A 12,610-nucleotide genomic window follows, 5' to 3' on the forward strand; every position below is an offset into this window, starting at 1 on the left:
GAAATCTGTAACAGAGATTACATAACATCTGCATCTCATACGAAATAACTACAAATTCCTGTATTGTAACTTATTCTGCAATCTTATACGTTCGATACGTGTAATGAGTTGCCTAGTTTGATTTTATTAATTGAAGCTTAAATCAACAATATATAGCATTAGAAAATATTCTATAATAGTTAACAATTACAGTTCTATAGAATGTACAAAAACTTAGGAAGTTCAAATTAACATATGACTTGAATAGGAATCGGATAGAGGACCTGCACCCTCTGGTACTAAACAAAATAATTCTAACAATCTAACACATACTAATAATATTGAAAGTTTAAGTTAAGGTTCCCAAATACTGTATCAAAATGCATTGGTTTTCAAACAAAATTACGTAAAATAGGTAACTGAAACTTGAAATGTATGTCAATTAGCGAATGTAATGTTTTTGGTTTTAAATTAGCCGACAAACGTACTTAGTCCTTTTGTTGTTATTCTATTTTCGATCAGATCAATTTTCTATAGAAGATTAATGTGTCAATCCAATCTATCTCTACATAGAGAGTCTACTATAAATATTATAATGAAAGCTATAAAATTATGCATATTAAATATTAATAGTATCACAGTGAGTTGAGAATATTTATGGTGCTGTTATAAACGAGTCTCTTGGCATCTTTGCCGAAGACGAAATCGCTATGCGCGAAATTTCGTATCACATATAATTTTCTGAAGCCTCCAATCAGCTTTTTACCATATTTAACGGTATCTTTGGTAACCTGAATTGTGTCAAGATTTCCTGAGTACGCATAAATCGGCACACGTATGTGGCTCAGATTGTACTTGGATGACGATTCCGGCCCTTCCTGATACTTCCTGAAGTCACCTAAAATGATAAACACATTTATTTTTGTATATGTTTATGATTGTTTGCTTACAGTGTATAATGCTTTGGCTGTAATGCACCAACTGTTTGGTGGAGGCCCCGGCTGGATAATGTCCCAACAAAATGGGCAGCAAATTTGGTAAAATTTGACCCATAGACATGTCGAACAGGGACGAAACGATATTTTTACACACTGCGTGGAGGCTCGAACCGACTTGGCAAATGATCTTTCCTATCTCGGCCAAGAGGTATAACTGCGGTCCGGCGTTGAAATCCCCCAATAAGGCTCGTAACTTAGTGTACTGCAAATAATAGATTAATGTTGTTTCCATTCAGAATATCTTAATATATTTATACCAATCTGGTGCGCTCAGAAAGCGCAGGTAATTTAAGCAGTGGATTCCTGATGTTACATAGAAAGATGGCCGGAGCGTAGGCGATGTGTACTATAACCTTTTCGTTGTACTCCGGCTTTTCGGACATCATCACTGCAAAAGAGGTGGCGCCTTGAGAGTGACCTACGTGGATGATCTGCTTGGATTGGGTCAGAGGTAGGATGTAGTCGATGGTCGCAGGTATATCGTAAACGCCGATCTCATGCCAAGAGTAGTTCCAGAAACGTCTCATTGTTGGTTTACTTTCTGGATCTAGGGTCGTGTGGTTCATCGAATATCGTGTACCACGACAGTTTATCAGCCACACATCATAATTGTTATCAGACAATAGGAAACCTGAAATATTTGAGAATAACATTGTACAAATTGTATAAATATTAAAAACGAATTTATGAATGGGACAAGATATTACTTTTTTAAAGAAAACTTAGTTTTCAGAGTTTTCATAAAAAGATGAAAAGTTTTAGTAGTAAAAAGCGAAAGTTTTGTGCGCTTTAAAGGGAAACGAGAGTAAAAAAAGGGGTATTCTATATTCAACTCAAATATAATAAAAATATATTTATTAATAAAAATTATAAAAACATCTAACGATAATCTTTGGTATTTTTTTTAATTTGGCGTAAAATTAGGAAAAAATAAAACTAAAACTTTCATGGGAACCGCACTTGACTCAACTAAGTAGTTGCATGCGGCTCTCAGAGCCGCATTTGATCACAGTTTGCCTATACCAAGGATCCGCAACTCTTATAAAGGAAAGAGCCATTTTTAAGATATTGCTTGTTAAAAAAGTAAACAATAGTAAGATAACCTATACGAGTATTAGGAGACGCAATTTCTCAATTGCTTTTCAATCTGCTACTGACAAGCGTTGGATTTGAAGGTCTTATTGCCAAAAATATTCATATTTTAATATTAAATGAATAAACTACACCTATCCCCCGATTAACACGGTAGCAAAAACGTGTAAAGAAAGTACAGTGTAAAACAAAGGGATAGGTATATACTCGTCATAGATATTTGAATATAGTTCTCTTTGTTAATAAAATAGAGTCAATTAGCCAAACAACTAATGATAATTGGTAATTAAAATAACAGTTATTCTTGAAAGTAAGTATTACTAATAATTAGAAATTATAATTAAACTAATAATACTTTTAAAAAGGAAATAGTTGTAATGTTTCTGAACCTATTAACACCATAAAAAACCATTAGTTTATTATTAAATTCTCTATATAATATAAAATGTATATATATATAGCTTCAAGGTCAAATAAATAACATTGTTATTTTCTATAAATATATTATGGATATAAAATAATTACAAAAATTACAAACCTAAACATACAGTTTTCTTTTATATATAACATATATAAATAATAAACATTTCATATAACATTTAGATTTGTAGTTAAAATAATAAAGGATTTTGACCGTAGTCTTTCTGGCCAGCTTAAAATATCTACTGCATTTGTTATATAACAGACATCATTCATGGTTACCGACCTTTTTGTTGTGTCGTGCTGTGATGCGTTAATTCCATGAAAACAATTGTTGCAAGTATTTGAGCGTCTCGAAGTTTAATTTTCCATGAACACTGAGTATCCGGTCACTTATTTAAAATCGAAGTAATTACATTTTATACACCAAAGTGTTTTTTATACCACATATTCTCAATTCTATACAAGTATACTATTTTTTACGTTATTATTTAAGTATTTAAGATCCAATGACCAAATTATACATACAAACACTGAATGCTTATATAAAAAACATTTAAAATCATTTGGTTTTCATATCATTCTTGTCGTAGAATCTAAATTAGTTAGAACTTATGACCTAATGAGAATGTACCTTGTTTGGATCACTATCATAAGTTGACTATATTAATAAGAAAGAAACTTTTAATAAAAAAATGATATCATTCAATTAGTTAAACAAAAACAAAGTCATTTTATTTTTGATGAACTCCGAATAAGAATTTTTTTTTAAATAACAAATAAAAATGAAATAAGTAAATGTGGACAAAGTTCGGAGGAATGAATAAAATACTCGGGAAACGACACGCAACATTAATGCGCGTGTTTCACCGTTAATTCACCTTTGCCTGACTTACAAATTATTGTTGTCGTTAAGTTTACTCTGTTTACTTTGCAAACTTAATTCGAAGCGTAATGACGGCAATCCCAACCGAATTACAAACTGTTTACCTTTAATCCGGTCCAAATTGGAAACGGGCCGCACAAAATCGCGAATTACACGCAAGGTTAATTACAATCCATGTGTAAAATTTCTTACTTCCGTCCGTCGAGGCAGGTGAACGTGGACGAAATGTATACATATTATACAATACAAATAAGTGGTAAATACAGTGTAAAACACGCGCGTTTATTTATTTACTACCAACATCGGGGGGGTTATGTATACTTATATAATTTATTTATTTTATAACTCTTTTCTCTTCTGTTTTAAGTATAATTATACAAAAATAATTATAAAATTACTCAATTTACACTTCTGACTTATTGTTTCTTGGAAGGTGGTGAGGAAAAAAGGTCACCGTAAGAACTTCCTTCATCTACCGTCTTTCGTAATAAAGTTTCAGTTCGAAAGTCCTTAAAAACTATATATACTGCAACGAGGAAATTAATTAGTGATTTCACTACAACATTTTAATAATTTAATGTCTATAAAATCCAAAATACAACAGTTTTTTTTAGCATTTAAAGAGATAATGTGTTTAACTTTGACTCTAGAAATTGATTAAAGAGTTTCAATCGTTTTCTTTATTACTTTAATGTTTAAGTACATTTAACGAAGAGTGTTCTTATATACAAATTCCGAAGAAGAAATGATTACGAATAATGATAGAAAAAGAGATTTTTATTGAATTCCGAGAACAAGTTCCCAGTGATTTAAAAGACCAACGCATCGAAACTGATGCTGATCGGATTGATTCTTTCATTATAGAAGAAGATTCAAAAGATTTCAAACCCGGAAAAATACAAGTTCGTAAAATTTTTGGAAACTAGTAGATACTAATGAATATGCCAAATGACATATTATAAAAGGAGAAGTAAAGACTGCAATTTGTATGATCATAGAGATACACCAAACACATCAACAAATATAATTTCGTACATTTAAAGACTAAAATACTATGGAATTAAATGTAAACAAAACAAAACTACGAAAATCTATTCGGGATATCTTATCTTAGAAATGTTTTGTGTATGTTTATATTCATATAAATGCATGAATGTATATAATTACCCTTATTTTTTCAATATTTTCTTATATTCATAATAATTACTCCCACTATACGAAAATATGGTATACATTGGAGAAAAAAATTTCGAAAGCAACAGCAATACTCATTATATTGGTATTGTTTACATTGATAGCTACATATTTGACATATGTTCTATTCAATCATGAAACTTCGCCAAACACAATTGATGAAGTGATTAAATGTGTCCAAAATACATTTAATAAATTAGAGAGAAATATTCTTGATAACATTTTTATAATATTACAAACATATAACAGATCAATTTGGTTTTAATTTTCTTATTATGTCATTTTGTTGACTTTATAGTATACAAATGTGTTGCAATAAATGTTATTATTTGTTTTCTATTTTATCAATTTGCAAAAGTTGTTTAATTTCTTCATCTGAATTAATGAAAAAATTAAACAACTTTTGCAAATTGATAAAATACCATTTTTTATATTAATATATATTATTAATAGTCAACTAATGTTAATGATATAATTTGCGTATTGTTTATAACTTCCACTTTTTTAACGCCCCACTTAAATCCTGAAAATCCCACATATATTTCAGATTCTAATAATTACATTTTATGAAAACTATATCAATTAGTAGTTAAACAACAACATGTTTCATTTTCATCAAATTTAAGACCAATAAAAATATATAAATAAATAAATAATTGTATAAAATTTAATATAAAACTTCTAAATTTGAAAAACGCCTTACTTTAAATATATTTTTGTTATAAATATATTTCTTGATTAATTTTAAAATCAAGGTCATTGTTTGAGCGCAACAGTGGTGTGAAGAGTGGTAACAATGTACACCATGAAGTTGTCGATATCGTATTTTATTTTTCGCTATTTTCTTAAAAAAAAACATTATATAAATGATTTATGAATTGACGTGACGTAATGTTACACATATTAATTAGTTTCGCCCTTTTTGCAAATCAGTTGTTTTAAATGAAAATCAGATAATTGTGCGATGCTAAGAATGCATATTAGAACAAATTTTATTTATTTGGTGAAAACACGGTGAAACTATGTTTCATCAATATCTCGGACTGTTTGAAACCGGACTAATCGAGGACTATATACAGACGATTCCGCTTAATTGGGTTAATCGGCTGCTTATTAGAGACAAATCCTGAAGAACGGATACAAAACCGAGCAAATAACAAATGGAACTTTCGATAATTGGGCCAGTCGCTTATTCGGGACAAATATAATAGACCCGATGTGTCCGATTTAGAGGAAAAAATTGCACAAAAACTCGACTTTATACAAAGGAAAAATGTGTACACATTTTTAAGAATTTATTTTTATTTTACTCAACAAAATTCAGTTTGTTTCGAGATTGTATAACTGCACAATAATGATTAAAGCTGAACTATGCAAGTTATTTATATAACTATATTGATATAATCTATAACTTTTTAGACGATATATCTATTTTTTGTATTTTTTTTTATTATATTATCGTATTTTTTTTATTATTATCAGAATGCGGTAATGTTTTTAAAATAAAACATATTGATCAATATAGTATAATTTTATATATATATAACTTTTTAAAACTTCAATTTCTTTAGTACTGCCATTAAATTACACTTCAAATTAAATGAAATCAAGAAAACGTGTAATTTTCTTAAATATTTTTTCTACACATTTATAAATCACTTATAATTAAAAACTCATTATCATTTGTTTTATTATAAATGTGTAAATTGTTATTAAATGCAATGTGTCTAGTTTTTCTCCAATTAATATTACTTGCCAACAGTAAATTACATAACAATAAAAACATTTGTTGTTTTCTTACTCAGAGCGTTTTCTGGTCCCAGAAGGACCCAATCGGCGGAAGATCCAAACAATCCATGTACTAAAAGTACAGGAAGCTGCGGTTTCACACCTTCCGGTTGCGGATTTCTCTTCGGGATCCGGTAGACTGTCAAAATGTATCCGTCTTCTGTGGTGATGTAATGTGTTTCACAGGGGTATCCATATTTCGTGATAATTTGGTTCTAAAAAAATTAAAAAAATATATGAAGATGATAGTGAAACATATTTCTAATGACATAAATTAAATAAAACTAAATTTTTGTATGTGAAAATTAATATTACGTTGGTTACCAAATCAAATAAATATACATTCATGTGAAAATCAACACTTTAAGTAAAATAAACAATATTTAGTAGCCGCAAGTAACTTGTCAAGTGTCGCGCAAATATTCAAGTATAACCTTCGACATGCGAAGTAACTCGCACAGTGTGAGTAATCGGTACTGCCGCACTATTTGAAACCTATATAAAATAATTTGTGTGTAAAAAAATAGTTTGTTTTGACAATTCAAAACACCGTTTCCAAACTATGCGCAGCGGAACACTGGTGTTCCGCGAAATGACTAAGCTAAAATTCGCGAAACCCTGCTATAATGAATTCGCACTGATTGAAACCGCACTATGCGAGACATTGCTGCATAGTTTTAATGTATAATTAAAACTAAGCTGAAATACTGTATCAACTCTCATGTTACTTAATCTCATATGTAGGAAATATCAAAAGTAGTGAATTTACACCATAATAAATATATGTACAACTCGTAACAATATAGTTAATTGCATAATTTCAACGGCACAACTAAATTAATTAATTACATACAAATGAGTTAATCAGAACAATAAAAACTGTGCGAGCAAAAGGTTTTAATAAAATATAATTACGAAAAGACCCGCGAATTCATTATATCTTTTCATCGTCACGTTTGTAGTGAAAGTTCAAAATAATTAAACATAAATCTGAAAATCGTAGTGTCAAAAATTATACCTTATTGGAACTTGTTTACCTAAAAACCTCGATTCTGGAACGTTCCAGTTTCCAAACATAAATTTTAAATTAAAAAAACTTCTCTGTTTTGACAATACAACTTTACATTAATAATCTTTGTTCTTAAAGAATTGGGCTTTCGAACAGCTTTTAGTAACTATTTGTGCTTAGTGCGGGTAATCGTTTCCACCAATATACTGGACAGTTTGAATCATGGTATTTTAAACCGCAGACAAATAAAATGTACATAATGAGATTTGTTTTTATTTAAGAAAAACAAACGATTATTTATGTATACAAACATAATTTTGTATACTAAATTATTTATTCTTACTCAATTAATACTTAAATTATTTTCGAACCATACTATAGTGTATCATTATCAGTTCAAAGAAACTTGCTACTTCATTTTTAAATAGGATTTATGTAGTTCAAAGAAAGAAAACTACAGCTGCACACAACTTCAATAAAAAGGAAATAATTAGACGAATAGAAGGTAATATGCCTACTTTCAATTATAATATAAACAAATATAGATAGGAAATATCTGTACACTTATAACACACCATAAACCGGTTATGGAAAATAATCTAGAAAGACTTGTCAAGGCAAGAATGCATTGAATAATTCCTAATAAAATCATTGGGGATTCCAAAATATAATGATAAAATAATATATAATTTTTTGAATGCACAATACAAATATCAAAATACCGACGCCGTAACAAAAGCGCGCAGTAAAACAACCACAACAAATGCACGATAATTTGTAATTATAAACCATACCCAGTTAGAGTAAATATCTTGTATGTATTTGACGTGGTTATTTTACCACAATTGTTGATATAGACTATAAAGACTATTAATACATTAAAATAAATAGCGAATTAAAAAATAACAATAATAATGTGCAAAATATTTTTTTTATAAATATCATATAAAAAATGAAGAATCAATCGATTATATAAAAATCATGAATTCCAATTTCTTTTAATTTAAGTAAATTTAGTTTAAATGGATAGAAAGTCAATTGCCTTTTGGTCCAATACAAATATTTAAATAAAAATAGTTTATATTTCGATGTTAAAATAACTAAAAAAAAATTAAATAAACATAAAATCGAGTAATAATTTAATTATTTTTCAATTCAGAGGACTTGGTTGACACAACCATTTTATTATTTGGATGTTTATTAAACTTATAAACATAACTAATAATATTATTTTGAATACATTTACACATTTCAATGATAATGAACTAAAACGAACAACAAAACTTGGATTTAAAAAGAAGAAAACCGTACACAAAAAAATGCTACTATTAATATAGAAAGTAGTAATTGAGCTTATTAATTAAAACAAAATTATTATATTTTTTAAACGTTAGAAAATTATGTTATTTTTTGACTTAAGAACAAATTAAATAACGAATACTTTCGCGAAACATTTTTATGTTCGGACAACAAACAAGTATTCGAATAACGAACAGTTTCCTACCGATTGATTAACGTAGCTTTTCTGAAGTAACATTAGTGGTGATTTGGAGCTTTGTCCATTTCTTGAATTCATAATCAAATAACGAATAATTTGGTTTTCTTCTTTGACTGGGTTATGTTCGTAATGGATCAAACACTATTGATAACATGTTAAGGTCCATTTGTTTAAAGAAATATGTATAATATAATATATATAATATATTATTTCATTAAATATTCTTACAATTAATGTTAATGTCAATGTTATCAGTAAAATGTTATTGTTTGGAAAGTTCATGCGTATTTGTCACGAAAATTTAAAGGCGACCAACTTTTCCATGTGGTTCTTAACTAAAGAGTTAAAGTTTTTACTGTTAAGAGAACGTTGCAAAGACCTAATTTAATGAAAATCATACAGTATAACATCTGGAGTTTCAACAATTTTTATCGAATAATCAAAGTGACGTGATTGTAGTGGTAAACGCCCAAGATTAGCAAATTCTGGACGTTTTTTCTGAATCACTGTCTTTAATTCGTATAGTTGTTAGTAATTTATCGTCTTATTGTTTAACAAGAGCTCAGAATGCAGATTTTGTTTCCAGTCACAACAGATATAAAAGACCTTTGCATGAAGACTGGCTTCATTTCGTTTATCTCAGAATCTTTTTCTTTCAACATTATTGTAAATGATCAATTTTTCATCACCCGTCATTAACTGCTTCGAAAACGGTGTGATTTCGTTTCATTTATAAAGCGAGATACAAGATAGATATACGGTCTACCTAAATTAATTTATGACAAACCTATATAATATGTTCATGAATGCTGAATGCGTATTGTGACCAAACTTTGTTTTCCAAAATGATTGAAATATCACTTTTCTGAATATGTACATAAATCAATAGTTTTTTTACTAAATCAACTTTATTCAGACATGTTCCAATTTATCTACTGAAGATTTGCTTAACTTTTCGGAGAATCCAATAAAATACTATATTTATATAATTGGCTAGTCAAGTAGATTAAAGTCAACGAAACCAAATCCAGCCATGTCACTTTCACCCTCAAAAAGGGAATTTGCCCCCAGTCACACTGAATAACAAAATCATCCCGCGGGCCGACGATGCCAAATACTTGGGCTTGTTCTTGGATCGCCGTCTCACGTAGAAGAAAAGAAGCACATCGCAACAAAGAGGAATCAACTCGGCATCAAGTTCGCGAAACTGTACTGGTTGATCGGCAAAAGATCTCCACTATCCCTCGACCACAAACTATTAATTTATAAGACAATACTAAAGCCGGTGTAGACGTACGGCATCCAGCTTTGGGGAACAGCCAGCAATTCCAACACAGAGATCCTGCAACGCTTCTAGTCCAAGTGCCTGCGAACCCTGGTGCAGGCCCCCTGGTACATGACGAACGACACGATACACAAAGACCTCCACATGAACACTGTTAAGAGTGAAATCCCCATATTCAGTGCCTGTTACCAAAACAGACTGGAAAACCACCCCAACAGTCTCGCGTTATCCCTCCTAGAAAATAGTGACACCCCCCACAGACTAAAGAGACACAACACTCTCGACCTCCCCTTTAGAAAATAAAAGTTAGTTTTATTGTTTAAAGTTTCATAGTGTCGTCAAAATCAATTTTTATTTGGGTTGTCATTGTCATCGAATTATTTCTTTTTAGTTAAATTTATAATTGTTTATAGGAAGATTTCCGATTTTGAAATCGTTCCGCTCCATGCTTTTATTTTCTTTTTTTTCTGTCTTGGCCAAAAATATTCAACTTATAGCCAGAGATGTTGGCATGTTGTGAATGAATAATATAAGTTAAAAAAATATAATTATAATAATTCAGAACAAGAAATAATAATAGAAATAAATAGAAGAAAAACATCTAAAGCATAATTTACAAAATATAAATATTAGAAATTGGAATAGGGTACATGAGTCATACTTAAATCTAGGATCAATATTTAGATTACGAGGGATACATAATTTAGAATTTCAGTTTTATAGTAAAGGAGGAATGTCAAGTGGGCTATTAGGATGTCAAATTTTGATGAGGATGTGAAGACCAGTATGTTTTTTGGACGGTATTTACGTAATTTTGACACTGGACACATAATTCGGGTCCATTAACCTTCTTATGTGCTAGTTGTTTCGTTATTTCATTACAATAATTATTGTTTATCTCAATAAGAACACATATAAAAAACAATGGCATTAATCGTAATGTAATGCAGAAAACAATGATTATATAAGGTGTATTACAACGACAGTAAAAATAATCATTAACAATAAAAAATATACAGCTTTAAAAATTAACTAAATTTTAATTAAATAATATAGAAGTAAATCCTAAAAGAAATTAAACACAACTTTGTTTTTAATCGAAAAGATTTATTACAAATAATTTGATTTGTTTATTGATTCACAATTATAACTAGATTAGTAGATAATGATCTAACTAAAGTATAATCATAACTATAACAATTAGAAAATTGAATCGAAAATCATGGTATAAATATTGGAATTTTTAAAGTACATCAACTTGTAGATGTAGGTGATTTAATAATAAAAAAAACCGAATATTTGTATTTTGTAAAAATAAAAAGTCGATAAATAGTTTGAAATTGTTTTGTCTAAATAAAACATTAAAAAACAGAATAAGCAAAACGATTTGATTCCCTAGTTGTGTACCAGATATTGTAGACTGATATTCGCAAAAAAACTATAAACTATATATGTATGAATGTTGAATGTTTTAAAGTAGATCCATTTGTAATTGTTTGTTATATTAGTGCAGAAATACCTCGCATAGTGCGACTTCAATTACTATATTCAGGTTTGAAAAGTTCAAAACAAACTAAATTTCAATTGAGCAAAATAAAAATTATCTTTACAAAAATTGTCTCTTTTTGTACAGTTTTAAATTCTTCGATTAGTCCGATTTCAAATAATCCACGATTCCGTTTATGGATATTTTGGGTTATTGGTGATATTGTTTTTGTGCTTTAATATTCACTAATAATTTGAGTATCCATAGACTATATCAAAACACAACATTTAAACAAATTTATAAAAAAGTCAGTAGTTTAACAACTGTAGTTTCAATAATTGTAAGTAGATCAACGTTGATAATACAATATAATTTTAGATATTATTGCAATTGCTTACCGTAGTTTTGTGTAGTTCATCGCTGATATCTCTCACTGTTAACGGAGCACCGAGTATAGCATGCGGATGGAGATGCGTGTAGCAGGAGTAGAGCAGCAGGACTGTCAACCGTAGCGGAAACATATTTTCCGCAAAATACGCTAATCGTGCTATCAGCCGTCCACTATATCTCTACCATTATCAAGGCTGACTCCGAATTGATATACTGCAGGAGAAATTAATGTTATTAACGATCTTACTCCTCGTCGCCACCTCCCATCTAATCCAGGGACGTCCAAACAAAACACATTCAATAAAAAAAACAAAATCTCGAAGAAACAATCAAAAAAATCTGATTTCTATAGATTATTTAAGAAAAACAACATTAACAAACAAATTTAAATTATGTCGACATAAAGACCAAGACGGTTTCCCTTTAATCCCAAAGCTAATAAAAATTTGTTAATAATATTTTGATAATATTGAAATTATTTCATCTCGCTCAATTCCAATCCTGTTGCTAATCCTTAGTACTTACATAATAACATATTATTTTGATTCTCTAATAACATTTTTAATCTGATTTTTTAATCTGACT

General features: G+C 29.3%; 1 protein-coding gene across 1 annotated transcript; it reads right to left on the bottom strand.

Moving 5' to 3' along the window:
- Nucleotides 1–614: 614 nt before the first annotated feature.
- On the bottom strand, nt 615–12,156 carry LOC108560029 (lipase 1-like). The gene is made up of 5 exons (XM_017917446.1): nt 12,034–12,156; nt 6,371–6,572; nt 1,235–1,608; nt 930–1,179; nt 615–877 (listed from the first exon to the last, which is right to left on the bottom strand). The coding sequence occupies exons 1-5, from the start codon at nt 12,154–12,156 to the stop codon at nt 615–617; spliced, it is 1,212 nt and encodes a 403-aa protein (XP_017772935.1).
- Between the last annotated feature and the right edge of the window lie 454 nt (nt 12,157–12,610).

The sequence above is a fragment of the Nicrophorus vespilloides genome, unplaced genomic scaffold (genome assembly GCF_001412225.1).
Source record: "Nicrophorus vespilloides isolate i.1.1-1 unplaced genomic scaffold, Nicve_v1.0, whole genome shotgun sequence".
Taxonomy (NCBI): Eukaryota; Metazoa; Arthropoda; class Insecta; order Coleoptera; family Silphidae; genus Nicrophorus; species Nicrophorus vespilloides.